The following is a 19,795-nucleotide window of genomic DNA, read 5'->3' on the forward strand; positions in this document are numbered from 1 at the left end:
CACTTAAATTAAAAAAAAAAAAAAACAACCCACATAAAGCAATCGTGCTGCTTTGTACAGCTGAGAAAGGTTGACATAGCATTGTATTTTTCTATTAAAAAATAATCATACCATGCCCTTGGGAATATTACTGTAAACAAGCTACAAAACCTCCTTCTTTCAGGATTGATTATATTAAAAAAAAAAAAAAACAAAAAACCCACATAAAGCAATCGCGCTGCTTCGTACAGCTGAGGAAGGTTGACAAAGCATTGTATTTTTCTATTAAAAAATCATCATACCATGCCCTTGGGATTACTGTAAACAAGCTACAAGACCTCCTTCTTTCAGGATTGATTATATGTCATTACACCAAAGGTGGGTAATCTTAATTAGTCAGACTTAAAATTGAAGTAAAGAAACCAGTCATACTTAAAATTGAAGAAATGTAGTTTCAAGTAAAATCTGTCTATCTATCTTTTTTACGTTGAGGATACTTCCATAGTACACTGAGGTCAAACAAAAAAAAACCCCAAAAGCAGAGCTCCTTTCATGCTTTCACAAAGAACTTCCAAAAAACTGCAGAATTCTAGACAGAAAAGTGCTCAACACAGGATATGCTGATTTGTACTTGAAATGAACACAAGACTCCTTTTTAAGTCAAATAATTTTATTTCCACTTACTGCAATACCAACAGTAAAAACTGCAGTTACTAAAAAGTCATTTCAGTTTTTACAATTTAAATGGAAATACAGGCTCTTGTTACCATGCTCTAAAAACACCATAAAAACACAAAGCCCTTGCCATGTTAGTAATTACATTTAGCTAAAATGTAAATAGTATTACTGACATGAGGATTTTCATAATACCTTGCAATGACAGTGATGCCACTTAGTCATGACTACCCTTGTCATAGCAAATGATAACCCAAGCTGTGAAAATCTTGCAGTGGCAATATAGTAAGGCAAAGAGGAGCCATGATAGTTGGTTGGCAGGGAAAGGCTATGCCTGTCATAGCAGATGCATAATCCCAAATCTCAAAGATCTTGCAGATGACACTATCTTGAGTAAGGCGAAGTACAAGTCATGACAGCAGGCTCTCAAGCACAGGGTAACTCACAGCAGCCTCACTGTCTTTCCAGTCACAGTCAGGAAGTCCTCATCAGCCAAGGCACGAAGCGCTTCTTCAAACATTTCCTTCGTGACAGCCTTAAAGAAAATGAGCAAATCAAATAAATATAGGGAAAATACTTGTGATACTTTCTATCAATTTTCTAATATTTTTCTTTGAAGTTTTCATTCTATGTTAGAACTGAAGCCTGGCCCAGAACCCTGAAGCCGAGTTTGGTAATTTCAGAAGCCACAATAAACTAAGGTACAGCAAATTCAACTCATTTGTCTGTAAAAGAACTGGCTTTCTAGTCATACTAACAAATCGTTCATGTTTCCATTTCCTTCCATAATGTGATTTAAGGACACGAATGTTCATGAGGAAAAAAATGCTTTTAAATGTTAATGGAAATGTAAAAACAAAGCAGGAAACTTACTATATCAGACTGTGCTCGGAGATCATCCAAAAGCTGTTGGTACTTCAAAGATGGTGCTTTACCCTTTGACTGGATAAGCTTCCGTAAGGCTTGAGCCAATTCCTCTTTTCGCTTACGAGCTGTTGTACTCATTCCTTAGAAAAGCAAAGAAAATACCTTTTAGTGATCAGCTAAGGAGGACAGCTTAAGTTACATTTTAAAAACCACAAAATCCCAACAGTGGCCCTGCTTTAACCCCACGGAAGCACAGACCTGTTGTGAGAATGGATATGTCCACAATGCCGGTCTTTGGATCAGTAGCAGATTGTTTCAGCGCTTCCCGATGGAGGCGTTTTGCTTCCTCCACATCAACTGTCTCCACCTTCTCGGAGAAGCGCACCTTGGCGTGCGCCTCGGCCAGCCGGATCAGAGACTCCAGCTGCCGGGGGTAGGCGGAAACCATTCCCCTGCCACTGCCGATCTTCCTCATGTCCACATACGCCTGAAAGGGAGACACTCGTCACACAGCTCGCTGTGTCTTAATTCCTCTTCAGTCCCCTGCATCCCCCACCTCTTAATTCAGAATATGAGCAATTCTGGCAAGCCATTCCAAATACTGTATTTCTGCTCACACACCTTCACGGTTTGTCTGCAGTGATGAATAACCACATCAAGTAATTTTTTTTCAGTTATAAAGCAATTAAACCATGGTAATTAATCAAGTTTTGAATCACTTTAGCATTCTGGAGTAGTCTTACATAGCAATACTTGTGTCTGTGATGACACATTTTGCTTTGGAAGACTTTTATGTGTTTTATGTGACAGAAACAAACCAACATATCTGAAAGCTAAACATTAGAATGAAGAACAACTCATCTGATCCGTCTTTCCATTAAAGACCTTTATGTTTTCAAGGATCTTACAGAAGGTTGTTATGCAGATAAGAGAGTGTACGTATGAGGGAATTTCACCACTTCTAACAAGTCATAAAGACTCTGATCATTCTCAGCAGCAATTACTTTACCTCAATAAGGGCTTGGCCTGCTTCTTCACCTAATCTGGGATTTACATAACTACGAGCATATGCGATGTAATCCCTCAAGACTGCCATATCCATGTATTCCTCCTCCATCTTTTCTTCGCTTTGGTAGTACAGTGAAACCAAATGGCGAGCAAGGCGTCTGTCATAAGCTTCATCACGTGGATCCAACATCAAAAAGATCAAGTCAAATCTGAATGGGATATGATCCAGTATTAGTGCATTACTAAATATTAGTGCATGACTACTATTAGTGCATACTTTCTGGTCATTTAGGTGTTTGGGTGATAAAGATTTGACGTAATTACAGGTAAGAATTCCTAGACTTAATTCCTACTCTCAGTAGAAATTGCTTTCTCACACTGGAAAGAAAATTTCCTAGAATTCTCAAGGTACAGAAAAACACAATGGATTTGCTTACACCCTATGGACTTGAAATTTTGAAAGCAAGGTACATTCTGCAAAATTCAGATTCCATGTTCAAGGCTGACATATTTTGTTTCCTTGAAAAATCCACACCCCACACCAACCCCAAAAGAAAGCTGCAACTGCCACACACAAAAAATCCCACACACATAAGAAATGCATGAAATGTGCTGCTAAAGATACTGCCCTGAAATACAGCAGCAAAAAAATGCAACTAAATAAAATTACAATTCAAAAAGCACTTGCAGTTTAATTCTGAAGAAAATGGTTTATAATTTTACAAATATATTCAACTAGTCTCAACCGTAAGCAGACACAGATAATGCATTTTTAGCCAGCCAATTATATTTGCAGGCTTAAATCAAATAAATGGTGGAATTGAGATGCTGCTCAAACCTAGAAGATCTTAACTGAAATTTAAGCCCTAAGTGTTCTCAGGATATCCTGTATACTATCAGTGTACTTCAAATTTCCAGTTACTGTGGAAATTCTTAACAAGATCAACTCCAGCATGTAGTTTATTTTTTTGTCTTTATTTTAGCAAGCACTAAATGTGGCTCTAACAGCTACTGCCCACATGACTGACCAGCACTGCTACCACCACCTCCTCAGGCGAATTTTACAAAGCAGCATGAAGCAGGCTTAGGATTCTACCACCTCTGCTATCAAGTTCCCTGATCGTCAGTGTTTCACTTGAAATCTTTATGGAGCTAAGCAAAGCATCCTGAATTTCTGTTTAAGTTATCAATACCCTGAGTTTCAGAATAGCTCTTTTCTAGGAGATGATTATGAAACAACATAGAATTAAATAAGAGATCCTACAGATCTCATCACACCTGCTCTTCAAGGTCAGCATGTAAATACTAAAAAAGGCACTCCTGTGCTCACATAGATATTGTAAGGACGGCATATATAGTATGTGCTATAAAAGTTTTCATTAGGTTGTGAACAACACAGTAGTTCCATTCTATTCTGTCATGATTTTCAGAAGAGGAAGTGTAACATCCCCTAAAAATGACACATGCAGTGCAGTTCAGTACCTTGACAGCAGTGTATGAGGAAGCTGAATGTTTTCAATAGTAGTCTTTTTCGGATTCCACTGTGATTCTATAGGATTAGCTGCTGCTAGGATAGATGTACGAGCATTCAACTGGCAAATAATTCCAGCCTGTCAAAAGGAAAAACATCTCTGAAAACAGCTGCAGTTGTGCCACCAAAACCTCCCTCCAATTTCATGAGATCACCAATGTTACTAGGTGGATTCTGGAGTCAAAACCTGTATTGTGAAAGCCTCTGAGTAAAGCAAGAGCAAAATCCCCTAGGAATAACTTCAGTTTCACTTACCTTTGCAATGGAGAGCGTCTGTTGTTCCATTACTTCATGCAGAACTGACCTTGTGCTTTCATTCATTTTATCAAACTCATCGATGCAGCAAATGCCGTTGTCACTAAGTACGAGAGCTCCTGTCTGTAGAACCAGCTGCCGTGTTTCTGGATCCTTCATCACGTATGCAGTAAGACCAACTGCACTTGAGCCTTTGCCAGATGTATACTGGCCTCGAGGAACCAGGTTATACACATACTGGAGCAGCTGGGATTTGCTAGTGCCAGGATCACCACAGAGAAGGATGTTGATCTCTGCACGAAAATTCCCTCTTCCTGTGTGAGTAAAATCCTTTCTTGATCCACCAAAAAGCTGAAGCAGAATACCCTATAACAATGAAAATATCAATTGTATAGATATAACACAGCAAATCCAGCTGTTCAGCTGAAAAATATGAAAAACAAACACTGCTAAAATTAACACAACTCAATGCATTTACATGGTTTCAAGCATTAAAGACAGATATTTTGTACGTTGTTGTAACCAGATTTTGGCTGGAACCTGAAGAATCCCCTTTGATGAAGGGTCCTTAGTTTTCCACAACTCCATCCCCTAGATTTGATGCATCTTTTTTAGCATGTTGAGAAGGTAACAACAAAAGGAACTGTCATTACTGTGTTCCCATTTCATAAGTAAATCATTGTATGGTTTTGAATTACACTTTCAGGAACTTGTGAACAATAATAATGTATAATTCAATTAAAAAAACCTCAAAGGAATATACTTGGAAGAGAAGTGTTTGATGTCTTACGATAATTTGAGACCTCCTACTAACTGCAGTTTTCACAACGTTCTAGTACCTCAATTGATACTTATTGGAACAGTCCCTTCTTGGATACATCCAAGTAAATGTTTTGATACTCCATAATTCAGAGTCAACCATAAGTCATTTTGAAGCCACTCTTCTCTTGTGGATGCCTCTTCTCATCACGCACAGTTATGTTACAGGTACTTACTTTCCTTTGATAACCAGTAATCTGAATTTCCAAGAAATAGCCAAGATACACCCTGCAGTTAAGTTTTCCCAGTTCTGCTGCCTTCTTACCTTTTCAATTACCTTTCCTCTAATTAACATTCCATAATAGCTTGAAAAGAATTATGATACACTTACAACCAGCTCCACCCTGACAAGACCATGACATTTTAAGACTGTTCAAGATGACAGTTTTATGAATTTTTAAGTTTCAAGATACATTAACAACAAACAGGAACTACAAATATATACACACAAAAATACATGTCTTGCAAGAGAAATGAAGAACTTTTCACCTTTTTGATATCTTCATGCTCGTAGATACTTGGAGCCAGAGCTAAAGCAAGCCTCTCGTATATATCTGCTTTTTTAGAAAGCTCTTTGAGCAATTCCACACGTTCCTCTGTAAACCTCTTTTGCTCATTTTCCTCATCAACACCGTGCAGGCGTTTGGAGTCTGTCTTGCGGTAGTGTATGACATCAATGTGGGTCTTATACACGGATTTCACGCTGCTCACCCGGGGATTAACTCGAATGGGGACTGCCCTGTAGATACCTAAAAACAAATTTCATTCACAGCATTAGATAAGGAGAAACATTCTAATTCCAAACCCTAAAAATTTTACAAGTTCCTAGAAGAGTAGAGCTTTTCTAAACAGCCTAAGTACTTTGTCCTCTAATTTCTCACTGTCATGTAGAAGCCATATTTAAGTCACCTAGACCCATTTTTGCAGATTGACATGTATGTGTTATATTCATACCAAAAGTGTTCTCAACAATGTGAGCATTTTTGAAAAAAAACTAAGGCTTGATGCCTTTGAAATTCCCACTCCAGTCAGCTGTTCCCCCTCTTTTTAAGTGCCAAGTTTAATAACAGCTTTCTAATGCATTTCAGACAGCTTGGGTTTTTTTACAGCACTTGTTTAAAAGCAAAGTGGTTTATAATATGTTGCTGCAGTATCACAAGACTTACTCTACATTGTCACTCTCCTGACTGCAGACACTATTTAAGATACTGTCTCTTCTTCAGCTACAGCTTCAGAATAAAGGAATCAAGGTCAGACAGCCTGGGGATGTCTAGCCCAATCATGGGGTCAAATTGGAGTCAGCTGGAGATCACTGCTTGCTAAAGACTGTGTCCCATCAGGTTTTGAGTATCTCTAAGGACAAAGACTCCATACAGCCTTGCCAACCAACCTGTGATGAGGTTCGACCACACAAACAGTAAAAAAGTTCTGATTTTTAACCAGAATTGCCCGTATTTCAGCTTATGCCCTCTGTGTGCCACTAGGCATCCTTAAGAAGAGTCTGGCTTTGTCTTCTTGACACTGCCACCCCTCCACCCACACCTAACCAGGTGTTTCTAAACATGCTGCTAAGATTCCCCCAAGCCATCTGTTCTCCACACTGAGCAGTCACAGCTTTCTCAGCTTTCCATGCATGACCAAAGCTTCTGTTATCATCAAAGCCCTTTGCTGAATTCACTCCTGTATCTTCACATCTCCCTTGCCCTGGGAGACCCCACAACTGGACCCAGTGCTCCCTCAACCTGCTGACAACACTCCTAATACAGCCCAGGAGAATGCTGGCACCACAGCCATGGTCAATCAAGCACTGCTTTCTTCCAGTTTTGTTTTTGTCTGCAAGTTTGCTGAGGGTGTAGAACACTATCCCTATAAGAAAAGGCTTCCAGGATTATTGATTCTGTCACCTTTCCCAGGGCTCAAGACTAAGCCTGCAGTTCCCTCCTCACTGTAGGGAATACCACTGGCTTTTTTCCTAGTATTTTAGCCAGTCAACATGACTTTTCGAAGATAACTGAGTGGCCTTGCAAAGAAAGTATCCAACTCCCTCAGCACCTGGAAGTGCATCCCATCAGGTCCCTTTACACACAGTTAAGATCAATAAAAAATGGAAATACTCAAACCAAATTTTACCTGTGACATTAACTCTGTCACCTGGCTGAACTTTATCAACAAGGTCATTGTGAGCAAAGAGTGCCACTGTATGTGGGGTCTGTCCAGCTGGCATATCTTCAGGAGACTCCTGCAGTTTAATCTAGCAAAAACACCATTTAAGTTGCAGTTTCAAAAAAAGCAGAGCTTTTCCACAGAGCATACAACAGGATTTTGTATTAACAGAGTCTTCAGCATTATTTTCAATCAGGAACATTGCTTAAGAATAAAATATCCCCACCCAAACAGCAAAACTGATTACAAGAAATCTCATTATGAAAATGAGAATTCTGGTATTGCTACTGGCATGGATAAAATGCTGCTACAAGCAAGGCTCACCTAGTCTAGACAGAAGTGGACTGTATATAAAGTGGCTTCGATACAGAAACATTATATACTTAATTTCATCCTCCTAAAGCATTTCTTCTCCAAAGTAGACTTTCACTAAGCTGTTTCACCCATTTCTATGTTCCAAAACACTTCTTTTCAAAGCATTCAATCTCAAGACACATAACTAATGCCGTTGATGATTTTAGGAGGGTGGGGGAGCAAAACCTAGCAATTCTTCCATTCTAGCCACTACCTAAGCCAACATACCATCTGTTTGTCAGAGAACATGGATCTGTTGTGAATCAGCGCCATACTGTGTGTTGTGTTACAGTTCTTGCACACTGATGGTTCAGCAATCCTGCCACGGTCGATTTCCACTCTGGTGGTGAAAGCGCAGACCTGGCATCTAAAGAATGCTTCCTGCATCTCAGGAATTAACTGGGAGCTTCTGATGACCATGCCACTGATGGTGATGAGTTGATCAATGTCTACAAAAACATAAGGACTCATGTCATGACCTCATACTCTTAAAATTTAAATAACCTTCAAAATTTCACATTACATCGTTTTTAGGCAGAATCTAGACAGATAGGTTACTACTATTTTGTTCAAGCAAAAAGAATAAATGCACAATATAAATACTCTAATTTACAGGAGTATGTATACAAAAGAAATAATCCTTTGCACTTCCAGAACTAAGAACACAAGTAGTTGATGACAAGAGATATTTCCTTTATGGATAGGTTATTCCACATTTGGACTCTAAAGCATTTTCTTTTGAATGGAAGACATGAATGGAAGATACTGGTCTGGTTGGCCACAAGTACAATTTTATATAGTCTTAATCTTATAATATTCACTACGTTTATGGAAATCTTTAAGACTCTTTTCTAACATCTTAAGCAAAAAGTTTACCTTCAGGGTTTAGATTTCTCATATTCCTGGTCTTCAGTGCATTATATGGCCTTACTTGAATTTGATGCTCTAGTATTGAATCAGGGTAACGATCAAAAAAGATCTCATTGGCAGCCATGTCAAATGTTGGGATAACTTCCTGTATTAGAAACAGCTTACATGTTAAATCACAGAATGAAGTAATTATGCATAAAGAATTCTATGTGCTGCTAATCAGCCAGTAATGATTAAAGTTACACCATTTTCCTACATAACACAAAACATGCTATTTGGGTCAGATTTATTTATTCATTCACTTGAGTATTGCAAGGAGTGGAAGCACAGAACTCTGACCATTGCAGTTCACCAGCTAACTTTGCATGCAGGAGGTACTCACTGTTTCTATGATCATCTGCTATGAAACAAGACATCTTATATTCAGTAAAATAAAGTAGCCACTGAGATTGCACTGAAGACACACAGTATGCACACACTGCATTTAAACAAGCATTTTAAACCCCAGAAATATGAAAGAACCACCTGAGAGCCAGAAAACAAGTGCACTACCTCACCTGAGGATAGCAGATCAGTTGCCTGTAGAGATTTTCATCAAATGATCTTAGATGGTCACAATTTACGTTCAGGAATGGTTCCCCAACCATATTAATCTGTAAGGGAGTTAGGAAATCTTTAGCTCGATGGCATACAAGACTGAAAAAAGAAAAGCTGAATTACTGCACTACAAGTACCTCTTGAAGTCGTTGCATATAGCGTGGCTCATTAAGATCCAGGCCAATGTCTTCATCCTCTTTATCCAGTGGATCGATAAAGCGCTGGAGAAATCTCTGAATGCCAGAGGTAAAAGAAAGACATGAGAAATTAGCAGAATTTAGTAGTAAAAACACCTCCTTTTTAATAGATACAAGTAATATTTGTTTAAATGAAACTAGCTTTTCATTTTAAAAAAGGTAAGAAACAAAACCCACCTGGAATTTTTCTTTGCATGAGGCCACATTAACATCTGTTCCCCAAATAACAAGCTTCTGTCCAAGAGATTGCTCGGTTGCTACTATATCTTCAGCCAGCTGCATGGAAACAAATTAAGCATATACAAATATTTATATGTTCAAAAAGAAGTTGTCAGATACAAGCGGTGAGACATCCACCTACCCCATCTGAGTGCAAATCCACTTGTCTGGCTTTCCGGACAGACCCCAGATCCGGCCTCTGCCTGACTGGAGTTCCTCGTGCACCGCTTCGTGGGGTGCCCTCTACCCTGGAGCTGGGTGTGCCGTAAGTCAGAGGTGAACTGATGTCAAAGTCAAGAGGAATGGCTATAAAACGAAATGGTTTCTAATGATTATTGAGACATTTGACATCTACAGCAGACTAAAATTCAGCCCCTGCATTTGTCTCATTGGTTCTTCAACTCTGTCATAAAATGAGTAGTCTCAGTCAAGCACAGTGCTCTGTCAAAACACACAACAAAGATGTTACCAGTCTCCCTAGAACTTTTCTTTGTATTAACAGCTCTTCTCAAAGATCCCAAGATCAAATAAAGCTTCCCTAGAAAACTATACAGCAGTACTGCATATTAAAACTACACTGGAGTTCAAGCATAAAAACATACAGAATTGTAGATGGAACACTTTTTAGTATTCTGGGGGTGGTAGAGCAAGTGACACAATTAACAGTTACTGGAATTAAAAACAACCCTATATATAAATGCAAGAAAGGCTTTCTATGGCAAAGAAAGCTTCTGCGCTAGCAGTTTTAATACTTTCTATAAATAAATTCTAAAAGCTAATTTACATTCCCTGATACATTCCCATGCTAACTGGAAGCTACAACAGAGACCTGCACCCCAGACACTGACTGCACTCCTGCAGTGTACAAAATTCAAATGAGAAACAAGAGACAACGCTCATGTTCTTCAGCCGGCTCAGGCCCGGCGCTGGCTGGCCCCAGGGCACGCAGGGGTCCCGGGGCCCGCACATCCCGGGCCGGCCCAGCCGCAGCGTACCGGAGTGGCGGAACTGCGGCGGGCTGGAGAACAGCGCGTCGGCGGCGCCGGGGCTCTGCGCGTCGGCGGGCGGGGACGTGGGCATGGGCTGCAGGTCCCCGGTGGAGGTGGAATCGTCCGTCCGACGCTTCTGGGAAGGCGGAGAGCGAGCATCTTGCGCTGCGAGAGACAAGCGGAGCCGGAGTTACAACAGCCAGGCCGCCGCACCAGGCGGACCGAGGCGGGGGATGGGAGAGCATCCCCGGGGCGGGGGAACCCACCCCGCCGGCCCCTTCCCAAGGCAGCACTTACGAGTCGGGGGGTTGCTGCCCCGGCCGCGCTTGCCCCGTCGGCGGCTGGGAGTGGAGGCTGGCGACGACATGGCGCTGCTGCGGCTCCAGCTGCGGTCCTACCTGGGGGCAGGGGGTCGCCGAGAAGAATGAGCACGGCGGGCGCTCCGCTGCCGGCCGAGCCCTGCCCTGCCCGGCGGGTTCCCGTCCCTTGGCTCCCCTGGGCAGCCGCGACCCCCGCCCGCAGCCACCTGCACAGCCCAGCGAACACCGCCACACTCCGCGCCAAAGCCAGCGGCGTGCGCGCGCTCTCCCGGGCTTTCTGGCCAATGGCGAGGCGCGACCGTAACGGGAGCGCCCAACGAAGGCAGAAAGGGGGGATGCGGAACCGAGAGGGAAAGGAGGAAGGAGATGAAACCTCTGGATCCCCGAAGTGAGGGTCGCGCCTCGCTCGACCTGGTACACTAGAGAAAGAATTATAATGCAGGTTACTACTTGTGATACAGACAGGGGCTGTCCCCAGTAATGGCACATCGCCTCCCCCCCGCAACCTAGCGTGGAGCCGCCCGCACCGTACCGAATTTCGCGGCAAAACCAGGGCTGTAGGCGGGCGTGGGGAGGTTGGAGCAGCCCATTCTCAGAGGAGGGGGGAACCGCTGCTGTGTGCAGCATTGCTGCCCAGTTCTGGGCTCCCAGGTGCAGCAGAGACCTGGAGCTCCTGGAGCGGGTCCAGCGAAGGGCAATAAAGATGGTTAAGGGACTGGAGCATCTTTCTGATGAGGAAAGGGTGAGGGAGCTGGGCCTGTACAGTCTCGAGAAGAGACGACTGAGAGGGGACCTCGTCAATGTCTCTCAGTATCTGTAGCGAAGGTGCCAAGAGGATGGAGCCAGGCTCTTCTCGGTGGTGCCAAGCAAAAGGACAAGAGGCAATGGGCAGAAACTGATGCACAGAAAGTTACACCTAAATGTGAGGCAGAATTTTACTATGCACTGACCGAGCACTGGAACACTTTGCCACGAGAGGGTGTGGAATCTCTTACTGGAGATAATGAGGGACTGTCTGGATGCAACCCTGTGCCGTGTGCCTGCTAGAGCAGGGAGGCTGGAGCAGATGGCCCACTGTGGTCCCTTCCAGCCTCAGCCACTCTGTCATTCTGTGTGTGCAAGTCCTGAGCCCATCCTGAGACGAGAGACATAAAAGTGCCCGAAACGCTCTTCGGGGCCCTTATTCCGCCGGGAATGGCCCGGCGGAGCCCTCCTCCCGCCCCCGGGGGCGTTGGAAGCGGCGGGAGGCGGGCCCTTCCCGCGCCGCGGGTTCTGTGTGTGCAAGTCCTGAGCCCATCCTGAGACGAGAGACATAAAAGCCGAAACGCTCTTCCCTGCCGCCGGTCCTTATTCCGCCGGGAATGGCCCGGCGGAGCCCTCCTCCCGCCCCCGGGGGCGTTGGGGACAAGAGGCGGCGGGCCCTTCCCGCGCCGCGGGCCCGCGCGGCATGGCGGGGGTGCAGCACTGCCTGCTCCAGCTGCACCGCTGCCTGCAGCCCGGCAGCGCCCTGCACGCATACAGCCTGCTCCGCAGCCTGGCCGAGACCTGCGTGGCCAGCCTGGCCAGCGGCGAGCAGGGTGCGGGCCCGGCCCGGCGGGGGGAGCTGAGCGGGGCCGGGCAGGGCTCGGTGGCGGCGGGACCCACGCCCCGGGCCGGGGCTTCTGCGGGGCGGCTGCGCTGCCCGCTCTGTGTCACTGGGGATTCCCAGGGAGCGGGGTGTCCTGCCGCAGATAACCATTCACCGGGGTAAAAGCTGCCCCGAGGCTGGCTGTCCTCGGCCCTGAGCGGGGCCAGGCTCCGGTGCGAGGCAGCGGCTCAGGGCCGGGCCCCAGGCCGTGGGGGAGGTCAGGGGCACCCACACTTCGTTGTGGTTTTCTGGGGCCGAGCGTCAGTCGTGCCCAAAGCGTCAGGTCACGCTTTTGCACCAGGGGTGGGCTGGGTGGTGAGCGGGATCCAACCAGCTGATGGTTCCTTGCCTCCCCGCAGCGCTGCACCTGTCCCTGGTGTTTTCCCAGGAGCATGGCTTACTCCTCTTTATCCACAGGTCCCTCACCATCGAGGAGGTAAGTTGGCAAACTTTGAAGTAGTGTTTCGGTAGTGCTATATGTGCAACATGTTACACATTTCAAAATATTTTTTTCTTTTGACTTTTCAGTTTCGAGATTGCAGGGATGAAGCGTTGAAGTTTCTTAGTGTCTTTATGGAAAAAGTTGGTGACAAAATTCATCCTTATGCCTGTAATATTAAGGTAGGTAAATGAAAATTCTTTCCTAGAAGTGTTTTTGTCAGATAGTTTAAACTAGTCTGGTGGGTGTCATGTCATAACATTCATAGCTGTACTTCACTCCTCCCAGTCAACCTTGCCCATCTCTAGTGTTCTTGTTAGAGCTGAAATAATTTTAACTTTTTTTTTTTTTTTACATATACTGCAATTCATACCACAGAGCAGTGTGGAATTGTTTGTCCAGCTGTAGACTTAATTTTATTATCTTTTCTTTATAGAACATAGTAGGTAATGGTTCTGAAAATCAGTTATTTTAATTGGAGATAGTAGCTTCTAATTTATACAAACTGAAGTTTCCATTTAAATGTAAAATTTTAAATATTTCTATAGGGTTAATTTTAATTATAATTTTAAAAAAATAACCTGAGAAGTTGTTACTTTTGCAATATATGCACAAATTGGTGGTAACTACAATACCTGAGGTTACTGGAGTCTGGATGGCTGAACATCTATGTTGACTGCACCTCTGAAGTTTCTGATCATAAATTAGTAGCTACTTATTTTAAGGACTGATAGTACTGAGGTAGAAAATCTGCTCTGTGCAAATTTTACTGCAGAAACTGCCATTTCTTTGCTTGATTTGGAGTTTGTTTTTATGTCAGACAGTGCTGCAGTATTGTCAGTGAAGTCATTTCCAGGACTAGATATTATTTTAGTCTTTTTAGAAAACCTTAACCTTAACCTTAAGGAGCAGATACTTTAAGAGGTAGAAGAAAATGTCATCTTTGAATTTCCATCTTTACTTACAAGTATTGTTATCTTAATTTTCTTTTCTGTGCAGCAAACTTGTCTTAGTGTCTATACAAAAGAGAGAGCAGCAAAATGTAAAATCTCAGCTCTGGAACTTCTGATTAAGGTAAAATGCATTTTATAAATCTCTCTTGTTTCTAGAAAAGAAGTAGAAAACCTGCTGTATTACTATAGTTGCACTCTATCATGCAGAAAATCTGTATCAGAGAGTTGCAGAATAAGCTGAGTTGGAAGGGATCCACAAGATTGTTGAGTCCAACTCTGGTCCTGCACAGCATCATCCCCAAAAGTCACACCACGTGCCTGAGAGCGTTGTCCAAACATTTCCTGAACCGTTGTCAGGTGCTGTGACCACTTTCCTGGGGAGCCTGTTCCAGTGCCCAGCCACCCTTTGGGTAGAGAACTGTTTTCTGATATCCAACTTACACTTCCCCTTTCACAGCTTCAGGCTGTTCCCTTGGGTCCTGTCATTGCTCACCAAAGAGAAGAGATCAGTGTCTGCCCCTCCTCTTTCTCTTGCAAGGAGGTTGTAGTCAGACGTAGCAAGGGAAGAGTGATAGCTAATATTTAGATGTTAAAAAAAATGTTTTAACGACAGATTGTCTTCAGTATTCTCTAGCAGGTTGCTTAGATGTGGGCATGTCATTCCTTCATTTGTTAGAGCAAGACACAGTAGTTTTGGGGGCAGTTGCAGATCTCTCTCAGTTTATTACGGTTATTTAAGGAGATATTTTGCTGTTTAATTGCAGTCTTGTTTCAAAATACTATGTATTATATATGCTATTGTAATATAAGATAATATATTTGGAAAATGTGGAGAAGGAGGACTTTTTCTTTCCAGAAGTTTAGTTGCTGTGTGAGACAGTAGTTCCTTTGAACATATTTAGACCTTTATTTTGTAAATGCTTTTGTGCCTACTTAGGTTTGTTTATGAGGAACAAAACTCTCTTCTTAGTTACTCTGAGTCAGTTCTGTGAGTTGGATTGGCTTTATACTAGCCAATCTGCTAGGGAGAGAAGAAATGCTATATGATAAAAGCTACTGCAGACTTTCTGAGCCTGTGCTCTAGTGGAGTTCATATGTACATATGTATAAATCATATTGTATAAAGGTTTCACGTAGATGATCTATATGTAGTATGTATACTGTGAATTGAAAGTTGTAAATTCTGTATTTATGCAGATATAGGAATGTAGTGTAGTTAAAGTTGATTGCATGCCATTACTCTTCTTTGGACAAGTCACCTTAGATCTCTTTCATTGAATAACATATTTGCTTACTTAAGCTGAACTTGCCTGTATGAACTGTGTTTTTATTTAGACTGAGTAATATTGGGGCATTGATCTAAATGTTTTCTTTTTTTTTTTTAATCCATCTTAGTTGCTTCACAGTTTACAACGTTCCTGTCTGATGGAAGAAATGAAAGTTAGAGAGATATTTAATAAATTTTATGAGGAGCTTGCTGCAAAAAGTAGAATTCCTGACACAGGTAGGCCTTAGTTTTTCTTTGATTGTCCACCTATACTCAACACTGGTGAGGCTGCACCTCGAATCTTGTGTTCAGTTCTGGGCCCCTCAATACAAGAAGGACTTTGGGGGATTGGAGTGAGTCCAGAAAAGGGCAACAGAGCTGGGGAAGGGTTTGGAGCCCAAGTCCTGTGAGGAGCAGCTGAGGGAGCTGGGCATGTTTAGCCTGGAGAAAAGGAAGCTCAGAGAAGCCCTTACTGCTCTCTGCAGCCAGGCTGTAGCCAGGTGGGGGTTGGTCTCCCAGGTAACAAGTGACAGGACAAGAGGAAATTACTTCAAGCTGCACCAGGGGAGGTTTACTTTGGATATTAGGAAGCAATTGACAGAAAGGACTGTCAGTCATTGGAACAGGCTTCCAGGGAAGTGGTGGAGTCACCATTGCTGAACATGTATAGAGGATGTGTAGATGTGACACCTGGGGACGTGTTTCAGTGATGAGAGCTGACAGTGTTGGGTTAATGGTTGAACTTGATCATCTTAGAGATCTGTTCCAACCTAAACAATTCTATGATTCTAAAGGTCTTTGTTATCTTATTCCAAACCTGGCTAGTGTTGTCCTCAAAGCTGCAGTTTTAGTGTGATAGTTCCTGCATTGGTCACCTCTAATGTGAGCTCATCAGTTCTGCCCTGCCTGCTTGTATTATTTATGGCATATTAGTATGAGCTGCAGTTTGATCATTATGGCTAGATACTTCTGCAATCTTAGCTTTACAGGTCTCATAAAATTTGTGCCTACATAGAATCCTTCACTCTGAATTCAAGCCTAGAAACTTCTGCTAGCTGTTGGCCTTAACAAGTGCTTCCTCAGTGTATGTGGCCTTTAAATTAGTCTTCTGAGCCCTGTTTAAAAATAGTAAATACGTTTAACTTCCTGATGTGAGAGGAGGATTCATCTCACATTGTAGGATGTGGCTACATATATATGTGTGTATTTATATATAAAGATGTTTGCTCCACACTTTAATAAGCAATGATATTGTTAGGGATGATTTTTTCATGGTTGCAAGTTAATAGGAATTGCACTGGAAATGCCAAAAGCAATTATTTCAGTAATTGAGATTTAATAATATTAAAAATTACTTTCTAGTATTGGAAAAGATTTATGAGCTTTTGGGAGTTTTGGGAGAAGTCCAGCCTAGTGACATGATTAACAACTCTGAAAAACTATTCCGAGCTTATTTGAGAGAGCTTAGAACACAGGTATGATTGGAATTTCTTTCCATTCTTTGGGGTTTTTTTGCTTTGGTTTTCTTTTTGCATTGCTTTGTTTTTGGGGCTTTTTTTTGTCCTTTGAAATGTATACCACTGGCTGTTGGAGTACTACTGTGGCTAGTACAATTTGTAGGGATCTAGCTGAACAATCATAAGTTCTTATTGAAAGACTGCTAAAGTTGTGTTCTCTGGCTCTGAGAAACTTTTAAAGTGCAAATTCACCAAATGAAAACTCAGCAAATGAAAATTCACCAAATGAACTAATTCACTGTGTGCAAAAATGGCGTGTGATGATCATTCCCCAAGAAATGTTACCTTGCCATGCACTGGTAGTTTCTGATTTGTTCTGTACTGGCTGCACAGTTCTTGCGCATGAGGTGAACATCATATTTCTGCTGAACTTTCATATTTCTGAATTCTTAAAATTTCAGAACATTACTGTATTTTATCTAAATGTTGGTATTGTTGGTCTTGGTGGAACATTTCCATGTTTTTCAAATGATCTCCCGTGCTTCCCTGCAAATGATGTGACACTTAGGAGTAAAGATGTTTCTGTGGAGTTGTTTCATAGAGTTGGGTTCTGATATGACTATTAAGTTGAAGTAAGTTATTTACCTACACTTCTAGGAACTGGAAAGCCTTGGTGTAAATTCGTCTTAGCTTGAGGGTATTTTATTCTTTTCAGATGACATCTGCTACAAGGGCACCCAAGCTACCTCTTGTAACAGGATGTCTGAGGGGACTGGTTGCACTCATGTACAACTTCACCAAATCTGTGGATGAAGGTATGTTCTTTTTCTGTGAGAAAGTCAGTGGCACATTCTGATACTGTTTTACAGTTGTACATTTAATTATTACACAGGCAAAAAGTAGCACCATTTCTGTGTGTAAACTCAGAATTAAAATTTTCCTGTTAGTAGATGGTTTATGCAAAATACACACTCACACAGTCCTTGTAATCTGTCTTTGTGTGAAGTGGCTTAATCAGTGTTTTTCTATATGTAAATCTTTGAAGTGCTATTTTCTGACCACATATTGGGCAGCTGTGAGAGTCACATCGAAGCTGGAATGCAGGTTGTATAGAGATGTTTCTCTTTATAGTCTTCTTGAACATGGATATTCAGAAAAAACAGCTAATACAGATGTACAGTTTTTCTTTTAAATTCAAGAGTATTTCAGGAAAAAAATGTCTCTCTCTCTTAAAATGAGATTTCCAATATCACTGCTTCATACCAAGCATTGACAAAAATGTCTTAGTCTTCACTCTGCCTACTGTACATCAGTAGTGAAATACTCACTGTTGGATTGTTTCATAGATCCTCAGACTGCAAAGGAGATTTTTGATTTTGCAATGAAGGCAATCAACCCACAGGTAAGTCTGCTCTGTGTTAACTGTTCTGCATAAACAAATCAGCCTTGATGAAGAGTAAATCACAGTGACAAACCTTTTCTGGTATTACAGGTTGATCAGAAGAGATATGCAGTACCTCTAGGTAAGATGTAAACTATTTCCATTCATGCTGAGATGGATACTGTCTTTTGTCTGGAATTGTTTATTCTTTACTGGATGTGTTCAGGTGTCGCTAGTCTTCAATCTTCTAAGCTGGCTTGGGGGGGAGCTGCTGTACTTCAAATTGGAATATAGAGTTTAACATGTATTTGGTTAAACTAGTCAAGGTCTAATCAGCTTATGAATAGCAGCATTATACTCGATGTCATTTGCCTCTCTGAAGCTGTACAAAACTGTGATATGAGAAAGAAATGGTAAAAATAAGAGGAGTGTAGCTAATTAGGAGAAAAGAGGTGTGACAGTGGATTGAGTTAAAAAAGATAAGGAGAGAAATTTCACTGGAAGAAGGAGAAAAAGAATGGGGGAAAAATTGGAAGATTAGAAATTGGCCTGTGAAATGTGAGTGGCTTATGCAGAAATTGCAAAAATGCAAGGTTTGAGTATTAGGCCCATGGTAACTGTGAGGGGTAAAACCCTCTTTAAAGGTCTGTCCTTTCCCCAGTTTATTCGTTAAGGATCTTGAAATTTCGTTTATGTGCATATTTGGAATAGTGAAATTACTTACAATGTGAATTCTTTATTTGTCTGCATGGCAGTTTGACAGAAGAGGGGACTTGTACATGTGTTCTGACAACAGAAACCAGACCCTTCTGGATTGTGCAATCAAGTATTTTTATTTATAACCACTGAAGTCCCTTTCTTTTTCAATAGTAGAGTAAATTACATCAGAACTCAGCTTTGTGTTCTATGATGGTGTACATTTAAAAAGAGGATTTTGGAAGGTTGTTTTTATGCTTAAGTTCTTAACGCTTTGGTACTGATACTGTAGAGTATCAGTAGAGACTAGAGGAATACATTTTATACCCTCTGGTCACGGTGGTCTGCCTACCTAAAGTCCTAAGGTGGACTTACACAGTCTGGGCTGGTTGTGTAAAATGTACTGTAAGTCTGGTTTTTAATGAGAATTGTTTTTAAATTGCAGCTGGGTTGCAGTTGTTCAGCTGGCACTCTGCTCAGTTTGGATCCTTGCTCCTGGACAACTATGTGTCCCTCTATGAAGTGATGTGCAGATGGTGTGGCCACACGCATCCGGAGCTGAAGAAAGCCAGCTATTCTGCACTGGATTCATTCCTTAAGCAGGTGTGGTAGCTTCACTGGGATCTCCAAGTCTAAAGCAAAATTAAATTTCTTGATAGAGTGGGAATATTTGGTGCTTGGAAGTTCAATTAATCTATTTAATTTAGTCTATTATTTAGTGCTTTGTATTACAAGCTAGGTATCTTCTAAGACTTACTATCATTTTTTGGGAAATGCTGGAATGTTTATATCTGTTTTACAGATTTCTTTAATGGTGGCTAAAGATGCAGAGCTACACAAGAGCAAGTTGCAGTTCTTCATGGAGCAGTTCTATGGAACCATCAGGAGGATGGATTCGAGCAGCAAGGAGCTGTCCATCGCCATTCGTGGATATGGGCTTTTTGCATCAGTATGTGCAGAGGATTTATTCTGGTGAAGGAGCTTACTGAAAGCATGTAAAGCTAGGGTTCATAAGCCATGCATTTTACAATTTTACACAGCTCTTTTAATAGGGAATGCTCCTGTTTCTAGACTTAGTGTTGGACTTAATTACTTACACTGCAAAATAGCTTTGGGATGAAAATTTTCAAAT

General features: G+C 41.9%; 2 protein-coding genes across 3 annotated transcripts in view; one reads left to right on the forward strand and one right to left on the reverse strand.

The window, feature by feature from the left end:
• Nucleotides 1–618: 618 nt before the first annotated feature.
• Nucleotides 619–11,113, reverse strand: MCM4 (minichromosome maintenance complex component 4). 2 transcript variants are annotated; one of them, XM_039703081.1, is made up of 17 exons: nucleotides 11,050–11,113; nucleotides 10,821–10,921; nucleotides 10,530–10,688; nucleotides 9,677–9,840; nucleotides 9,493–9,591; nucleotides 9,256–9,351; nucleotides 9,079–9,174; nucleotides 8,528–8,666; nucleotides 7,880–8,100; nucleotides 7,265–7,385; nucleotides 5,624–5,883; nucleotides 4,316–4,681; nucleotides 4,012–4,139; nucleotides 2,531–2,738; nucleotides 1,780–2,008; nucleotides 1,528–1,661; nucleotides 619–1,189 (listed from the first exon to the last, which is right to left on the reverse strand). In XM_039703081.1, the coding sequence occupies exons 2-17, from the start codon at nucleotides 10,888–10,890 to the stop codon at nucleotides 1,097–1,099; spliced, it is 2,583 nt and encodes an 860-aa protein (XP_039559015.1). In that variant the 5' UTR covers nucleotides 10,891–10,921; nucleotides 11,050–11,113; the 3' UTR covers nucleotides 619–1,096. The 2 variants fall into 2 exon arrangements, with proteins under 2 accessions (XP_039559015.1, XP_039559014.1); XM_039703080.1 differs by lacking the exon at nucleotides 11,050–11,113 and having other exon boundaries at nucleotides 620–1,189; nucleotides 10,821–11,043.
• Nucleotides 11,114–12,278: 1,165 nt separating this feature from the next.
• The window catches only part of PRKDC (protein kinase, DNA-activated, catalytic subunit), an 83,116-nt gene continuing 75,599 nt past the window's right edge, over nucleotides 12,279–19,795 (forward strand). Inside the window, exons 1-11 of the mRNA XM_039702961.1 lie at nucleotides 12,279–12,420; nucleotides 12,830–12,906; nucleotides 12,999–13,091; nucleotides 13,909–13,983; nucleotides 15,258–15,366; nucleotides 16,492–16,604; nucleotides 17,302–17,401; nucleotides 17,933–17,988; nucleotides 18,079–18,109; nucleotides 19,109–19,266; nucleotides 19,466–19,612. Coding sequence (XP_039558895.1) covers nucleotides 12,291–12,420; nucleotides 12,830–12,906; nucleotides 12,999–13,091; nucleotides 13,909–13,983; nucleotides 15,258–15,366; nucleotides 16,492–16,604; nucleotides 17,302–17,401; nucleotides 17,933–17,988; nucleotides 18,079–18,109; nucleotides 19,109–19,266; nucleotides 19,466–19,612 — 1,089 coding nt within the window. The 5' untranslated portion in view covers nucleotides 12,279–12,290. The remainder of the gene's footprint in view (nucleotides 12,421–12,829; nucleotides 12,907–12,998; nucleotides 13,092–13,908; nucleotides 13,984–15,257; nucleotides 15,367–16,491; nucleotides 16,605–17,301; nucleotides 17,402–17,932; nucleotides 17,989–18,078; nucleotides 18,110–19,108; nucleotides 19,267–19,465; nucleotides 19,613–19,795) is intronic.

Source organism: Passer montanus, unplaced genomic scaffold, assembly GCF_014805655.1.
Source record: "Passer montanus isolate IOZ18808 unplaced genomic scaffold, ASM1480565v1 scaffold16, whole genome shotgun sequence".
Taxonomy (NCBI): Eukaryota; Metazoa; Chordata; class Aves; order Passeriformes; family Passeridae; genus Passer; species Passer montanus.

Bases quoted from the DNA above. Each gene is read 5' to 3' on its own strand.
- MCM4 (XM_039703081.1), bottom strand. From the start codon at position 10,890: ATGTCGTCGCCAGCCTCCACTCCCAGCCGCCGACGGGGCAAGCGCGGC. The intron at 9,592-9,676 runs GTAGGTGGATGT...GTTTCCATGCAG, and splicing joins TGGATTTGCACTCAGATGGG to CTGGCTGAAGATATAGTAGC. The intron at 8,667-9,078 runs GTGAGGTAGTGC...TTTCTAATACAG, and splicing joins AACTGATCTGCTATCCTCAG to GAAGTTATCCCAACATTTGA.